At 39.3% G+C, this 14,857-nt stretch overlaps 1 protein-coding gene across 1 annotated transcript in view; it reads left to right on the top strand.

Annotated features, from left to right (window-relative positions):
- The first annotated feature begins 321 nt into the window (after positions 1-321).
- Positions 322-14,857, top strand: part of CD226 (CD226 molecule) — a 38,450-nt gene continuing 23,914 nt past the window's right edge. Inside the window, exons 1-2 of the mRNA XM_074943494.1 lie at positions 322-367; positions 653-982. Coding sequence (XP_074799595.1) covers positions 322-367; positions 653-982 — 376 coding nt within the window. The remainder of the gene's footprint in view (positions 368-652; positions 983-14,857) is intronic.

The raw sequence follows: 14,857 nt of genomic DNA, 5'->3' as shown, positions 1-14,857 counted from the left end.
AGGTTGGGAGCCACTGCTCTAGATCACCCAAACATCATCATCCACATTTTTAAAGTTCTCTTGGGATTGGGAAGCTTTTGTTTCAGTGAATTTTGACAGACATTTAGTGCATCTGATGGGAATAGCTGAACTATACGGTGAACCTGATTGCCTATAGATGGGGCTATTGTTTATGTGAAAGTAAAAGCACATTGTTTCTTTCTAGTGTCTCATTTCGAAAGTAAAGACTTCAGTGATAACAGTCGATTAGGAAATAGCATATTGTGAAGGGAGTCTGAATAAAGCTGTATCACATAGTAATCTACTCTAGTGTTCTCAGAGATGGACTATCTTGCCTGCCTTATTGTTGTTCTCCAGTTATATGAAAGTAAGATTGCTTTCTTTTTCGTTGTTAATATATGTTCTTTTTTTCTTGAATGACAGATATAATCAGAATTCATCAGTATTTATGTGTGGCTTAAATAGTTTTTCTGAATGCCTTAAAAGTTAACGGTTATAAGTAATAACACCCATAAGGATTTTGCTGGGCCTGTTTTTGTGCTGCCAGGCTTTTTAACATCTCAAATATTTTGCTTGATCTTAGGATGTTAGCTCGCTAGTTGTATTAAACTTTGAAACTACAGTTAGTGCTAACGCTGTGTATGTGTTTCAGCCATGGGGGAAGGAAGATTTGTGGATGCAACTGTAAAACTCACCAATAATATGAATCTGGAATGCATCTATCCAAAGACAGCTGGTATAACCCAGATGTCCTGGGTTAAGAGTATTGCAACTGGCAAAGAAACTATTGCTGTCTCCCACCCCTTGTACGGTGTGCATATTGAAGACAAATATAAAGACAGAGTTCGCTTTATAAATGCTTCCTCAAGAGACAAGTCCCTAAATTTCATCAAGACCACTGAAGCAGACGTGGGCTTGTATTTATGCTCCATAACTTTCTCAGACGGAGTTTGGGAAAAGGTGGTACAGGTTATCCAATCAGGTAAGTGAAACCTTTGCTATTTTATAAATTGCTGGTAAATGCAAATATATACAAAGTTAGGAAAGATCTGGGCTCTCCTTTTGGTAACAGAATCTGGTGGACGATTCAGTTGCTCTGCTATGTGGAAATGGAGTAATTTGGAGATTGCTTGCTACCATTTCAGAAAATAATTACATTGCCAGGGATCCAAGTTAGGGGTGCTCAACATATATCACAAAGGAGAAGAGCTGAATGTTTGAGGGAAGACATCACAGCAGTGATACAAATTTATTTAATTGCCATGACAAGGGTTTAGCAATGACAGGGTTTTAGAGAATATTGCACATTGCAACATCAGTGAGCCATTTCTATTGGGAAATAATATCTCATGACATTGCAACCTCACTACATGTATGAAATTAGCCCTTGTCGCCACCGTAGATTGTACTTTTTTGGGGTACATGCTTTTGGGTCCACACTACCTGGTCATCAGTCCTTCTGCCCCAGGATTAATTCCTTTAGAAGCTCTTCAGAAACAGAATGACAGAGTAATTAGCCATTTAGGAATGAAGAGACTACAAAAGGGAGACTGTAAGGAAAGGGTAAAAAACAAATAAAAATCCCTCTCCCCAAATGGACATTGTTTAAAGCCGGGGAGAGGAGGAAGTCATAGCCATGTTAATGAAAGTCTGTACAGGAGAGGGAAGGGGCCCATGTGGCTTCACCTATCCCTGTAGTTGCTGACTGTTCTTATTGTTTGCTTTCTCTCCTTGCCCCTGTGGGAGAGGAAAGCTGGAGGATCCTTTCCTTCTTGCTGTTCCCTGGAGGTGGGAGCAGCAAGGTAGTTGTTTGTTTGGCTCTTCTGTCAAGATTGCCAGCAGTGAGGACGCTTAGTGCCAGTTAATAACATCTATCTACTAGGAGCTGGATTACAAACATAAATTCATTTTGTGCAGGCTATTGAACAGCTTTCAGAAGATAATACATTTTGGTCACTACTCAACCTGGGCTACATTTGAACTGCTGACCAGTGAAAGTCTGTGTCCTGTTCCAGGCCGTTAGAGCTACTGTGGTAAAATTTGACTCTTCGTATCTCCATTTTAAATTTTTTTTTTTTTTGGTATTTCCCTTTCAGGCAATGATGAGATGAAAGGAGAATTTAGCCTCTAACAGTTGGAATCCAGTAGCTGCTAATGGGACACTTCCTTTTTAAATTCCATCTTCCTTTGCTGCACTCTGTCCTCTATCCTTCATTTATTTCAGTATCCTTATAAGTTTAAGTTGCAGTTGTAGTCGGAGTTAGCTGTATAAAAATGATATTTGGGGGATCCATATTATCCCACGGTGAATATTCTTTCACATTAATCCCAGGTCAAATATGAGAGAAGACTTTTCTGACTTCCAGGCTCAGCTCGGGATCTAAAAGCCTGTATTCTCTCTACCTCTCGCCTTTCCTCCAGAATGAAGATGTTGCACTTGGGTTTAAGATGACACTTTTGTTGAGGTGGAATCCAGGTCATCCTTCCCTACCTATCTTAGCTCTGTCAATTGTAAAAACTTCTCTTTGTCAGCATAGTGACCAGATGTGGGGAATGAGAAGATGCTGTTTTTACACAGTTACTTTCCTGACTAAAACAACACTTTTAAAACTTGCTAATTCTGTTTCTTTCCCCCCTGCCCCAAAAGTTGTTTTAGCTAGAGCAGAAATTCTGGGATGGAAATGACTATACCTGTTATGTAGCCATCAATCAGTCTACCAGGTGAGGGGAGCATTTTTTCCCCTGAAACAATTATGAGGATTGTGTTAGCAGTCTGCCAACAGCAAGGAAGGCTTCATTAGCTGCACCTTGCACCTGTAACAGTCAGTCATTGATAAATCCAGGGTGGAGCTCCATACTTACCCTCGCCAATGGTTTCCTTCAGTGATATCCCTGAGTAGCGGCTTTTTTGTTCTATTTCTCTTGTTAGATTAGGGGTCTTTACTGATCTTCTAAAGAGACCAAAATGCAAAGTTAAAAGGTTCTGGAGGGAAAGACGATCCTTCTTTGCTTGAAGGATAAGAGGGAAGATTTCCTAAGGGCCATAGGGACCAAATGCTAATTTGAGCCTTTGAAAATCTTCCCTAAAGCCACAGAACTTTTAATATGGTTTATATCACTCAGCCTAGAGATTGTTTCTAAAGGCTAAACCAAACAATTAGGTCCCCTAAAAATAGTAAATATTTGCAGTTTTAAAAGTGATTTTAAATAATATCTGACTGGTACATTTGACTTTCCTAATCCTATTATTTTAATTAATTGAAACACAGGAGGTTTAAAGAGAATTGTAATAGAAACCAAAGAGCAGTGGAAGGAAAGTTTGTGGTCTCTACTCTTTCCTTTGGTGAAATGTCAATATGAAAATATCAGTGATGACACAAGCAAACACCTGAACATTTTTTTATTAACTTCTTGTGATACTATTTGCAGAGCTTAGGAAGTGGTTTTTACACGCCATCTATCACAGTATTTCATTTAGCAAGTTGTGAGGCACAGATATGTAACCCTGACTCCAGCACATTGGCTAGCAGTGCCATTTACAGACAGACCAATGGGTCAGTGGCCTATATCTGTATTCAGTTCTTGCATCCCACACACACTGACCCACCACCTCTAACAAATAAAAAACCAAAACCAAACAGAGGTCTAGCTGAGACTTGTTGGATTTACACCCTGACAGACTAAAGACTACAAGAGTCAGAAGCTCTTCCTTGTAACTTTTTACCTGTCTCCAAGCACTGGTTCAGCTGGCACTGCCTAAAATAGCTACCATGCCCTAAAACCAGAACAAGCACCTAGTGAGTCATGGAGAGTTTTCAGTTTGTGATGGTGTAGCATGGAATTAATGAATTTGGGAGATCCTGCACTTAAATAGCACAATGTTCAGGGCCTGAATTGGAAAGAAAATAGTGCTTTTGGTTAAGGGGGGACTTATTATAGTCAATAAGTACCTACATGGGAAACACACATTTGACAATGGGCTCTTCCATCTAGCAGAGGCGAGTATAATGGCTGGAAGTTAAAGTTAACCACTGGAACAACTTACCGAGGGTCATGACTGGATGATCACAGCCTTCTGGTCTTGGAAGCTATTAATGGGCTTCAGCTATTTGAGATGCAACGTACAATACACAGTGCAGATGTTCAAAACATGATCAGAGGTACCTTGGCTTGGTTCCCTCTCAGTGATATTCAAATACACCCCGGGATAGTGCCAGATTGAAGCATAGGCAAAAATCTTGGTGTGCCTAAGAGACTGGCATGAGCCGTGCGATGATGTCAAAATCTAAGTTTTCACTTCGGGGGAAAAGAAAAAGATTTTTAGGCCTTGAATTGCAAAGAGAAGTTTGAAAACTTGAAAAGATACAGTGCTGTCTGCCTGCAGACAGTGTTCAGCAGAGGGAGGACCAGCAGTTGTTAATCAGAGAGAAAGCCACCTGGCCTCAGGCTCATACTCCTGACCAGGTTAGGCCCTCACGACTCTGGGAAAGGGAAAAGGTGCATGGATAGTCAGTGAGGAGGCATGGTTGTCCTGTTGGGCTATGTGGGATCCACCCCTTGGTAGGGCTCAGATGTCCCACTAGCTTCCACTTCATAGCCATGAGAGTTCAAAGCTTACTTTAAAACAAAAAAGTAAAGAACAACATGGCTGTCTCAAGAAAAAAGGGAAAAGGTTGGTGACCCTTTGTGAGCAATCCCAATTTGAGCTCTGAGCAAGTCTATCCTTTCTTGACAGGGATTTCCCATAAAATCTAAAAAATTAAAAGTGGAAGAGACCTATAAGTCCTTCGCTCCATCACTCTGCCATTTCAGGATTGTGCCCAGATCTGTATTTTTGAGTGCTTTGGCCAGTCTAACTTAAAATTCCTCAAGAAACAAGGCTTCCACCTCATTCCTTTGGGAAATTAATCCATAGTGTAATATCTGCAAATGGCATCCCCTTCACATATATCAGCAAATTATAAATCCCAGTTAAAATTGCAGCCGTTGTCAGAGGTAACTATCTAAAAATGATATCATGAGGTTCGGTATGCTCAGTGTTAGGGATTCCCCTCCCCCCCATTTTAGCGCTTTAAAAAAAATTCTTCAGATGTTCTCTTTAATCTGCCAAGAGAGAGAATAAATGTCACATAGAAATAACATTTTTTTTCATTTAGAAAAATTAAGCCTGGGAATAGGAACAATTGTGTGAATTATTTGCTTCCCTAAAGGTGTATGTAAACATCGGTCTAAATGGAATGAACTGCCTTACCACTGGAGACTATGCCTTATAACTTTATTCTACCACATGCATTAAACACTTAATTAAAAATAAGGCATTAAAAGATATCTATCACAGCAAGATCATAGCAGAACATTTTCTGTCAGTTATATCTAATTTTATAGATATAAATATATACAATCCTGGAGTCAATGAAGGCAGGATGATCTGGCAAATAGAGCACTGAACTATAATTCAGGAGACCTGAGTTTTATTCCCAGCTCTGCCACTGACCAGCAGTATACGATCTTGAGCAAGTCACTTCCCCTCTTGCTTTTAGTTTCACATCGCTGTGTTAGTTTTTCTACTTTTAATATGGAGATAGTCACATTTGACTTTTTTTCTAAAATGCTTTGAGATTTATGGATGAAAAGTGCTATATGAGAGCAAAGTATTATAGTTCCCTCTGTTTTCCTTCATGTCCTGCAGCGTAAATTCCATTATCAAGTAACTCTGAGTACCTGTAAAAAGATAGCTGTTATTGAGGCAGTATTCTTTTATTCACAAATCTGGCCAATATATCAGAAGGTTTCAGAGTAACAGCCGTGTTAGTCTGTATTCGCAAAAAGAAAAGGCGGACTTGTGGCACCTTAGAGACTAACCAATTTATTTGCGCATAAGCTTTCGTTAGCTCACTTCATCGGAATGCATTCATCTGTAGCTCACGAAAACTTATGCCCAAATAAATTGGTTAGTCTCTAAGGTGCCACAAGTACTCCTTTTCTTATATCAGAAGGGTCACTTTAGTAGACATTTGAGGCTGTTTTTGAGTAACAATGACTTCATGAGTTAAGATTTTTGTTAAAATTTGTATTTTACTGACTTTTAATAGACATTACTTTTCCAAAAGGCTTGGTTTCTTTGTTCAGTTGGGTATTTTGAAGTTATTTTATACATTGTCTGCAGACATTATGAACCTCACTTCTTCTATTTGTTGGAATGACAGATCTGGGATTTTGCAATAAGCTCCATCTTTATGAAATACAGTGAACTGAATGAGATCTGAAGTTTTACCCCAAAAATATTTTAAATCCTTTTTTTTCCCTTTCAAAAGCTGTATTTTCTATCATTTTGTTAGGCATACTCTACATGCAAAGTTTCATCAGTTAAACTAAAGGTGTGATTTTTATACTAATTTTATTTAAACCACTTTAACTTTTTCTGTGTGGGAACTCTTAGATCCGTGTAAACATGGCTTATATCAGTTCAGCTTGCAGTGGTAAACTTACAGGCACAAGCTAAACTATATAGCCAGTTTTAAACCAACGTAAGGGGTCCACAGAGTTTTGTTTTTTAATTTATCTAAATCAGATTTTAAACTTGCACAACTTCTGTGCACAGATAAGCCCTAAGTGTCTTGGATCATTCTTTATAATAAAAAAAATATCCACAGTACTCCATTCAGACAATTCTCAGGCACTGTAGTGCATCACTTAATTTCCAGATTAGTTAGAATGGAAGAGAAGTGTTCTACAGAAACTGTAGACATATTTAAAATCACACATAGTCTAAGTTCTATTTGAAGATTGTGAACAACTGTTAGGCTAGTACTGAGCCAGCATTACACTAACAGTATTGGATATGGATTCCTTTCCTTGCTGTTATCTCTACTATTGTTGGTGGAGCTGGTTAGGAATTTTTTGGAAAAAAAATTTCTGTTGGGAAATGCCAATTCATTGAAACTGAAACTTTTCATGGAAACTTATCAGTTCTCCCCCAAATTTTAAAAATTTCATCAGGAAGGTTGTTCAGATCCAGGATTGGGAGGTATGGGAATGGGGTGAGGAGGCCAGGAGAAAGAGAGACCCATCCTAGAATAGCCAGTAGTTAGTTAGCATTAGGACACTCACCTGGAATGTGATGGCAATACTGTTTTAGACTTGGTTTTGGTAAGTAGGGGACATTAAGAAAGAGTTAGTTGTGGAAAATAACCTTGAATCACCAATTGATATAGCTGTGAAAAAGGCAAGTGTGAGGTGCGGTCCGTCCAGCAGAGAGAGGGGGAAGTAGTAATACCTTTGAACACGGCATCTGGAATACTGTGTATGGTTCTGGTCACCCATGTTCAAGAAAGAGGAATTCAAATGGGAACAGGTACAGAAAAAGGCTGTACCAGATGATCAGGAGAATGGGGAGTCTGTCTTACAAGGGAAGACTTAAAAGAGCTTGGCTTGTTCAGTTTAGCAAAACTAAGGCTGAGAAGGGGATATTATTGCTCTCTATAAATATATTGGGGAGGGAGGTAAAGGACAACCTAAAGAACAATTTTTGCACAACACTAAACGCATATACATTTGTTATGAGTACCTTTTAGGTTGGAAAATAGAAGGTTTCTAACCATGAGAGGAGCGAGGTTCTAGAATTACCTCCCAATAGTGTTAGTGGGGGCAAACAAGCTAGCTAGTTTTAAGATGGAGCTTGATAAATTTTATGAATGGGATGACATGATGGGGTTGCTTATCATAGTAGCGGGACTGGAATTGATGACCCAGGAAGTCCCATCCAGGTCTATGTGCCTATGGACGTGGGAGACTCTGGTTCAAGTCCCTGCTCTACCAGATCTGGAATAAAAACACATATGTGTGATATAGAATCCTCGTTTTTCTAGTCAGCCCTATCTTATACTCCATAGAGGCCTTGAGCTGGATTATCCTCTACCTTGCACCTTGGATAGTAGGTTAACATCCAAGCAAAGTGAGAACAAAGTCAGGGTAAATTGCTAACATTCTGATTTGGTAGCATTTTACATCCACTTTGCACTGGTATAAATGATAATGCAAGGTTCAAGGCAGGACCCCTGAGGTTTGTCATTGAGTAAATATGGCAACAAGTGGCTAATCTGTTGATTGTCCACATTCACTTTAGTTGTATTTGCTGAAATACTTAAGCACCAAATATAACTACAGGCATTTTTAGTGTAAACACCAAATATGTTGTTTAAATATGTGAGTGAAGCATCTTTAAGTGGACGAAATAGTGAACATCTAGAATATTACTGTAGAGACCCTGATGGTACATTCTGTCTTTATTTGATTTGATTATACAGGGCATTTGAAAACTCTAGTGTTCACCAGGAAAACGTTTGACAGCTCTGTGTTATTTTGTGATAGTGTGTCTTGCTGTGGTCTGAGAGTACACCAAGCTGTTTAGAGAAGTTCTTTAAGGGCCTTTTTAGTAGTATTCCTGTCTTGTGTGAACTGCAACCACTTCCTATTACCCCAAAAAAACCACAGAGAAAGCTCCATTAATATGCCACAAATTGAGCTGAATGTAGGGAGTTTGCCTGTCCCATATAGCTATGTTTCAGGCGTTCTTCCTGCAGCACACTCAGCACTGTACATGTTTTCACTCTGTTCATGTTTGGGAGTTTTTCTTTAGGACCATAAAGGCTAGAACTGCCCCAACCACCCTAAATGGAAGCTTAGATTCTGCAGATGCTGCTGAATTTCACTGGGAGAATGCACTTTGACTCCTGCCAGCTCTACGACCGATTGCTGGATATTCTGAAGTCAGTAGATGACTTGATAAGGGATATGAAGTTTGGTATATCTACACTTGTAAAATGTAACTCAAGAGGTCACAGAGTAATTTTTGCTATTACATAAATAATAATGATTAAAAACTAACAAAATCCTCATCCAAAAGACTTAATTAAGCTAAAGTTTAGATTGTAAACACCTATGAGTTCTGGAAGGAAAGAAAAATTTAGACCATTTAAATAAAAAAACAAAATAAAGACAAGAAATTCTAAGACAATGATAAACTGAAAAGAATCAACAAAATGAAGCATCTGAAAGTATGGAAAATAGACAGTTAAGATACCACAAACAACCATTTATATGTCACTATACTGTTGCCCACCCACCACTCAAAATGATGAGATAATCATGCCTACACACTGCATCTTCCACATGAAAGTATGAAGCACCTACTCCCATTCTCTCACCTGGAACGCACCATACTCATGTTCACACCACAAAACTCCTACATTGCATCGCCTACACAACTGCAGACTATCCTCTTATTCATCCCTTCTTGAGAAACGGCAACACCAACATCTTGTTTCGTGTGCTACACATAAACACAAAGACCTGTCCGATGTCATACTGCTTTTCTCATACAGTTGTCATTGTGGAAATGTTAGAGTCTGAATCCTGTATATCTAATTTACCCATCTACGTGTACTTAGGAGTTTTTTATGTTGTACTTATCAGTATGGTATCTAAAATAGCACAAGAGCCCAGAAAAAAAAATTCTTTCTCTCTAATCCTTCAGACAAAAGAACATGGATTTGTGCACTTGATTATTTATTTTAAGGGCATTTATTTTTGTGGGTGGAAGTTACTGAAACAGTAGGTTCTACCATCTGATCTGAATGACAGCTGGCTTGGGCTCAGCCTGATCATTCCTGATATCCTAGCACCAAAAGTGTTCTGTTCCCAGTGTTGTGTTATTCCTGGGGAGAGCAAGGCATTCGCTGAGGTACTGCTTACCTAGGTTCCAGTGCAACAAGTCTTTTGTAGATTAGGACCAAGCCTTTTAAAATTCTTTTTTTGGAAGAGTCCCTGGAGCCGGTATCATTTAGAAAGCACAGGTGCTCGATGCCTATGTCAGCCTTTGTTGCTAACGACATGAGCTGCTGTGAGGTGTACTCACTCCAGTTTTTTTGTTTTGATTGACTCTAAGCTCAGGTAAGAGTGAGTTAGAGTAGTTCTGTCTGAAGATGATGGAAACAGGAATGACTGTGGAGACATTAGGAATGACTAATGTGGCACAGCCTTCTGGCTAAGAGAAGGTGAAAAAAGATTCACTTTTCATTGGCAGCCAGAGTTTCGTCAGTGGCCAGGCTCACTGCAGGTCCAGATAGCTTGCTTGCCTTTCGTCATGTGGTTTGGGCTTTACACAACAAATCTGATAAGACAGAACTCTATGGGCATAGTGGAGTTACTGAATATAAGCAGTGTGCAGGGCCTTTCTAACTGTATACACTGCTGCTCTAGTTCTCTGGTTGGGTTCTTGGGGTTTCTAAAACATAGAAAACATGGTTAGCACCACTAGAGTATTCAAGGTATTTGAAGGGATAGTAGTCTATTCCTATACACTACGCCTTTGTTATTAATTTATGTATATCCTATTACTTAAACAAAGTGGGCTTCTTAAAATCTGCAGTCGAGGGAAGAGTTTATAACTAAACTGTCAAGGCATACAAGGTTTAAAATGAAAACTAGTGGTAAACCAGAGACATCCTTTTATGGTGTGTGTGCAGAGCAATGGTACATAGTGATAGAATTAAAGTTGCTTGGGGAACTTTCATTGCTTATTTCAAAATATTGTTTGTACGGAAAGTTTAACCAAGAATTCCTAGTTTCTTTTCTTGCATTTAGAAGGTAAAACAGAATCATTGCTCCTTTCCCCAAAGCACTCTTATTTTACGCTTTGAACTGAAAATAGAATATTCTGTTTATGCCCAGAGTTACTTTAAAATCTCATGATGTGAATTCTGTATGTCACCTGTTATGTCTTGGAAAAAGTTTATTTGAGTGCTCTCTCTGAAAGAGAGTAATGCAAACAGAAATAGTTTTTAATTTGTGACTAAATTTGTGCTTCAATCAATCAATGACAATAGATTGTTTGTCCCAGGGGGATACATTTCCTGATCAATGCTAAATATGAGAGGAAGTTTATTAATAGTGTTTCAATGCCAGATGTACCTATTAAGTATATCACATTTTAAAGAGTGATATGCTCTGCTCTGTGATAGCAGAGAGAGAACAATTGTTCTTAACTAGTGCAATTATACACTGACACTAAGCACTACCTTCTAGATTACTGTTCTTATGTTTGCTTAAAGCAGTACATGATATATATTTTTTTCCATGTCCTTATTCACCTTAAATAACATTTTTTCAGCTTATCTGTGCCTTACTATGGAATGAGGTTCATAGATTTGTAGTGAAAAATTATCAGCCACTTACAGTAGCTGGAAAGCAGAGATGATCCTGAGGGGCCTTCTCTCCTTATCTCTCTCTTAGATGTGAGCTCCCAAGGATCAAGGACAGTCTTTGTCTTCTACAGTGCCAAGCATGTTAACAATTAATAAAAAAGAAGGAAGCGGCTCAGACCAAGCGAGGCTGCCCTTCCTAGAGATCTGGTTGTTAAAGGCTTCCTTTTTGCTGCTTGTTTTCTGGGGACGGGGGGTGCTACAGACTGAAAGTACACCATTTCCCTTCAGTAGAGGAGGTGGGGGAAAAGAAACAGGTGGAATGAACCCATTTCTCCTCTTAAGAAGAGGCTCAGATTGTGAGGAATACTCTTTTTGTCCTCTTTTTGCAGGCAGGAGAAGTCTAGGGCTAAAATAAGCTATGAGATCCATCACTCTTCTATTCCGATACTTTTGTCTACATACAGACTTGCACTGATTTAATTAAACAAATTTCAGGTTAAACTAGTACAAAAGGCTCTGTGGAGGGATTTAGTTGTGGAAGAATATGTCCTCCCCTGGCATGCTCAGGTAAAAGGGTTCACTCAAGGGGGAAAGGAATGGAACATACATAGGAGGCAAGATATCCTATAGTGAGCAAAGTGTGCGAGACAGGTAATTTGGATGAGTCTTTCCAATGATGGAAAATATTTTTTGTAATGGCAACTGAAATAAAGTTTATTTATAATTTATATATATAAAATAATTTATTCCTCTTTGTGCAAGTGTATTGTTGTTGTTTTCTAGAAATCCTGAATACAGTAGTTTGCACAATTTTTTATTGTGCAGTGAGGGAGAGTCCTTTCATCTCCAGGCTTTTGGTTTTCATGTGCCGTTCAGAAATCATTGTGCTGGAGTCTTTACAGAAAATCTCCGTGGCACCCAAAGTGGGACATCTTTTTCTAATTATGATAACATTGCCAACTCTGATCCTTCTCTTGAAGAGAAGGATCAATGTCCCAGATACTTGTGCCCGGCTGGAGACAAAATGTCCTGCTATAAAGGATGAAAATAGGCAATCACTTTGGAAAATATATGGAAAAGCAATGTAGCTAGACACCTTGCAAATATGACAGTATCTTGGTAGATTCCTTAATTAGATCAGTTCTTAACTCTAGCTGTAATATTATTGGTGCATCTACACAGGAACATGGTAGAAATTATTTTCACATTTTTAAATGAAAATGTAAAGCGTAGCACAGGAGAACTTTGCATGATCATATAAATAATGTAGGGAAATTGCCATTAGGAAACTTGAAGGTTTTCAGCCCTGAAGTTCTCTCAATCTCTAGGTAGACACGAAATGACAGTTGGAACTGGAGAAAGCAGTGGCAAGATTGCCTAGATGATAAAAGGTCATGTAGTTGCTTTATGTATTAGTTCCACTTTTTAAAACTGATTTATAAAAAAACCCTCAATATTTATTCATTAGGAGCAACAGCATATGGAAGATAGGTTGAAAGAAGGGATATTTGGAGGAAGAAAATGGGATGTTATTGTTACAGGTATTAGGATATAAGACCTCAGATAACCAGGCTCAATTAGCTTATTTAACAAAGTATTAGAAAGAACAACCCAGAAAAGTTTGTTACTAATTTGAAGAACAGCCTTGCAGCAATCGTGGATTTTTTTCTGTTCTAAAGTGATTACAAAACTACTTTATTTTTAAACCATACTTGTTTATACTGTGTCTGCCGCTTTCTTTCCTTTTTTTAGCTTTGATACAATTTATAACCAGTACTCAAGAAACAGAACCAATCATATTTTTCCTAATAAGCACATTTATTTTTAGTCAAATGTGGCATAATGTGTTAACATATACACTAGTCCTGCACCACTGCCAAGCACAGAATTAATGTCCCCTGCAGATTCCGCCCTGCCATCCGGGCCCCGAATAATTGATTCTGACGGGGAGGGGAAGGGAAACTTCAATTACACCTTTCACGGACCAGGGGCTGATGTGGCACCCGAAAAGAGGGCAGCTGACTCACGGGCTGGAGCAGCCAGCCACAGAGAGGGAAGGGGCAGAGGCTGCCTTCTTCACAATGCCACGCCCACAGGGCCAGGTGAGGAGGCATTGGATATGCGGGGGGAGCGGGGGAGAGACAGACAGACAGCATGGCACATGAGGCTGCTGAGTGGACGGTGTCACGCAGACCGGCCTAGTTGAGGGGACAGACTGGGGTGAGGGCACAGGTGGGGTGACAACATTGAGCCAGGGGCTGAATGTGAGGGGGTTCAGGGCCACATGGGACTGGGTAGGGGGGTGCAGGGCCACGTGGGGGGTGGCTGAATGGGGACAGGGGCAGCTATGCCAGCTGAATGGGGAGTGGGTTGCAGGGACACATGGAGATGGGCAGATGTGCCTGACAATGGGAGAGGCTAGGGGTCAGTCAGGGTCTGCATGGGCAAGGCTCCCCAACTCTCCAACAATCCCACCCCAGAAAAAACCTGTTCCATACTTCTCCCAGCCACACCCAACAACCCTCCAGGTTCACTCCTAGGCTCCTTCCCAGCAATTACTTCCCTCTCCCTTAGCTCCTCCATTACCTGTGACTCCCCCAAGCCTTTGCACTATTTCTGAAGGGTCTAGGAAATAGGTTTCTGTATTATCGTTTCAATGAATTATTACTCAAAATTTTGCATTATTATGCTGAGTAAGGAATCTGTCTGTCAAAAAACATTTCCTGAATCTTTTTTATTGTCTGTGTTGTTACAGACATACTTGCTGACAGGTATTTGAAATAAATTAATAAAATACTATAATTGAAACTGGCGTGATTATATTTTGTTATTTTGAGAAATACGCAGAATTTTATAATGTGTGCAGAATTTTTAATTTTTTGGCTCAGAAGTTCCCCTAGGAGTAATACAAGACACTGGAAATTTTCCTTGCTTAGCATAACTGGAAAGCTTCATGGGAATCTGGTTCATAGGCTAGTAGTATGAAATGTGAAGGTTGTTCTAGGCATAGCACATTCTTAATTTTAAGGCTGCTGTCAAATTATATCGTTTTGAATATATCTATGTATATGACAAAAAATTATTTATTTTACCAATTATTATTCCACAGCATTATACTGCTGCAACAGCAATTGAATTCACCTTGGCTTAAGCACATAATATCTGCACTATCCACCATTACCTCTGTAACACCCAGTAGCTTAGATCCAAAGCTGTTTTCCCCCCTTTCCCTAAAGAATAAATGTGATTAATTAAATTTTGAGATAATTGAATATGGATATTATTACATAAGGCAGTGGTGGAGGGAAGTGGAAAGTGTACAATGGTAACTTAAAATATTTCAAATTATGGAGCTGGGTAATAGGCTCCATAGAACAGACTGAGAAACATATTGTGCTGGGAAAATATACTGCATTTTATGACTAATCTGCAGAATGAACCCAGATAGGAGATGAGCAAAGTGTGAGGGGAACTATAAATTGGGACGCTGGACTTCCAGTACTTCAGTGGAGTCCACTGAAAGGAGCTTACCAGTTAATGTTCTTTAAATGTCCTAGATCCCCTTTCCACTGCTGTCTCTAAAGATGAGCCTTTCTTTTGGCTAGTGTGACAACTAAACAGTATAATTGGGAATTTAATAAGGGAAGAAGGAA

Source organism: Natator depressus, chromosome 2, assembly GCF_965152275.1.
Source record: "Natator depressus isolate rNatDep1 chromosome 2, rNatDep2.hap1, whole genome shotgun sequence".
Classification (NCBI taxonomy): Eukaryota; Metazoa; Chordata; order Testudines; family Cheloniidae; genus Natator; species Natator depressus.
The sequence above is the reverse complement of the archived record's forward strand: the minus strand, read 5'-3'. Positions and strand labels throughout refer to the sequence as shown.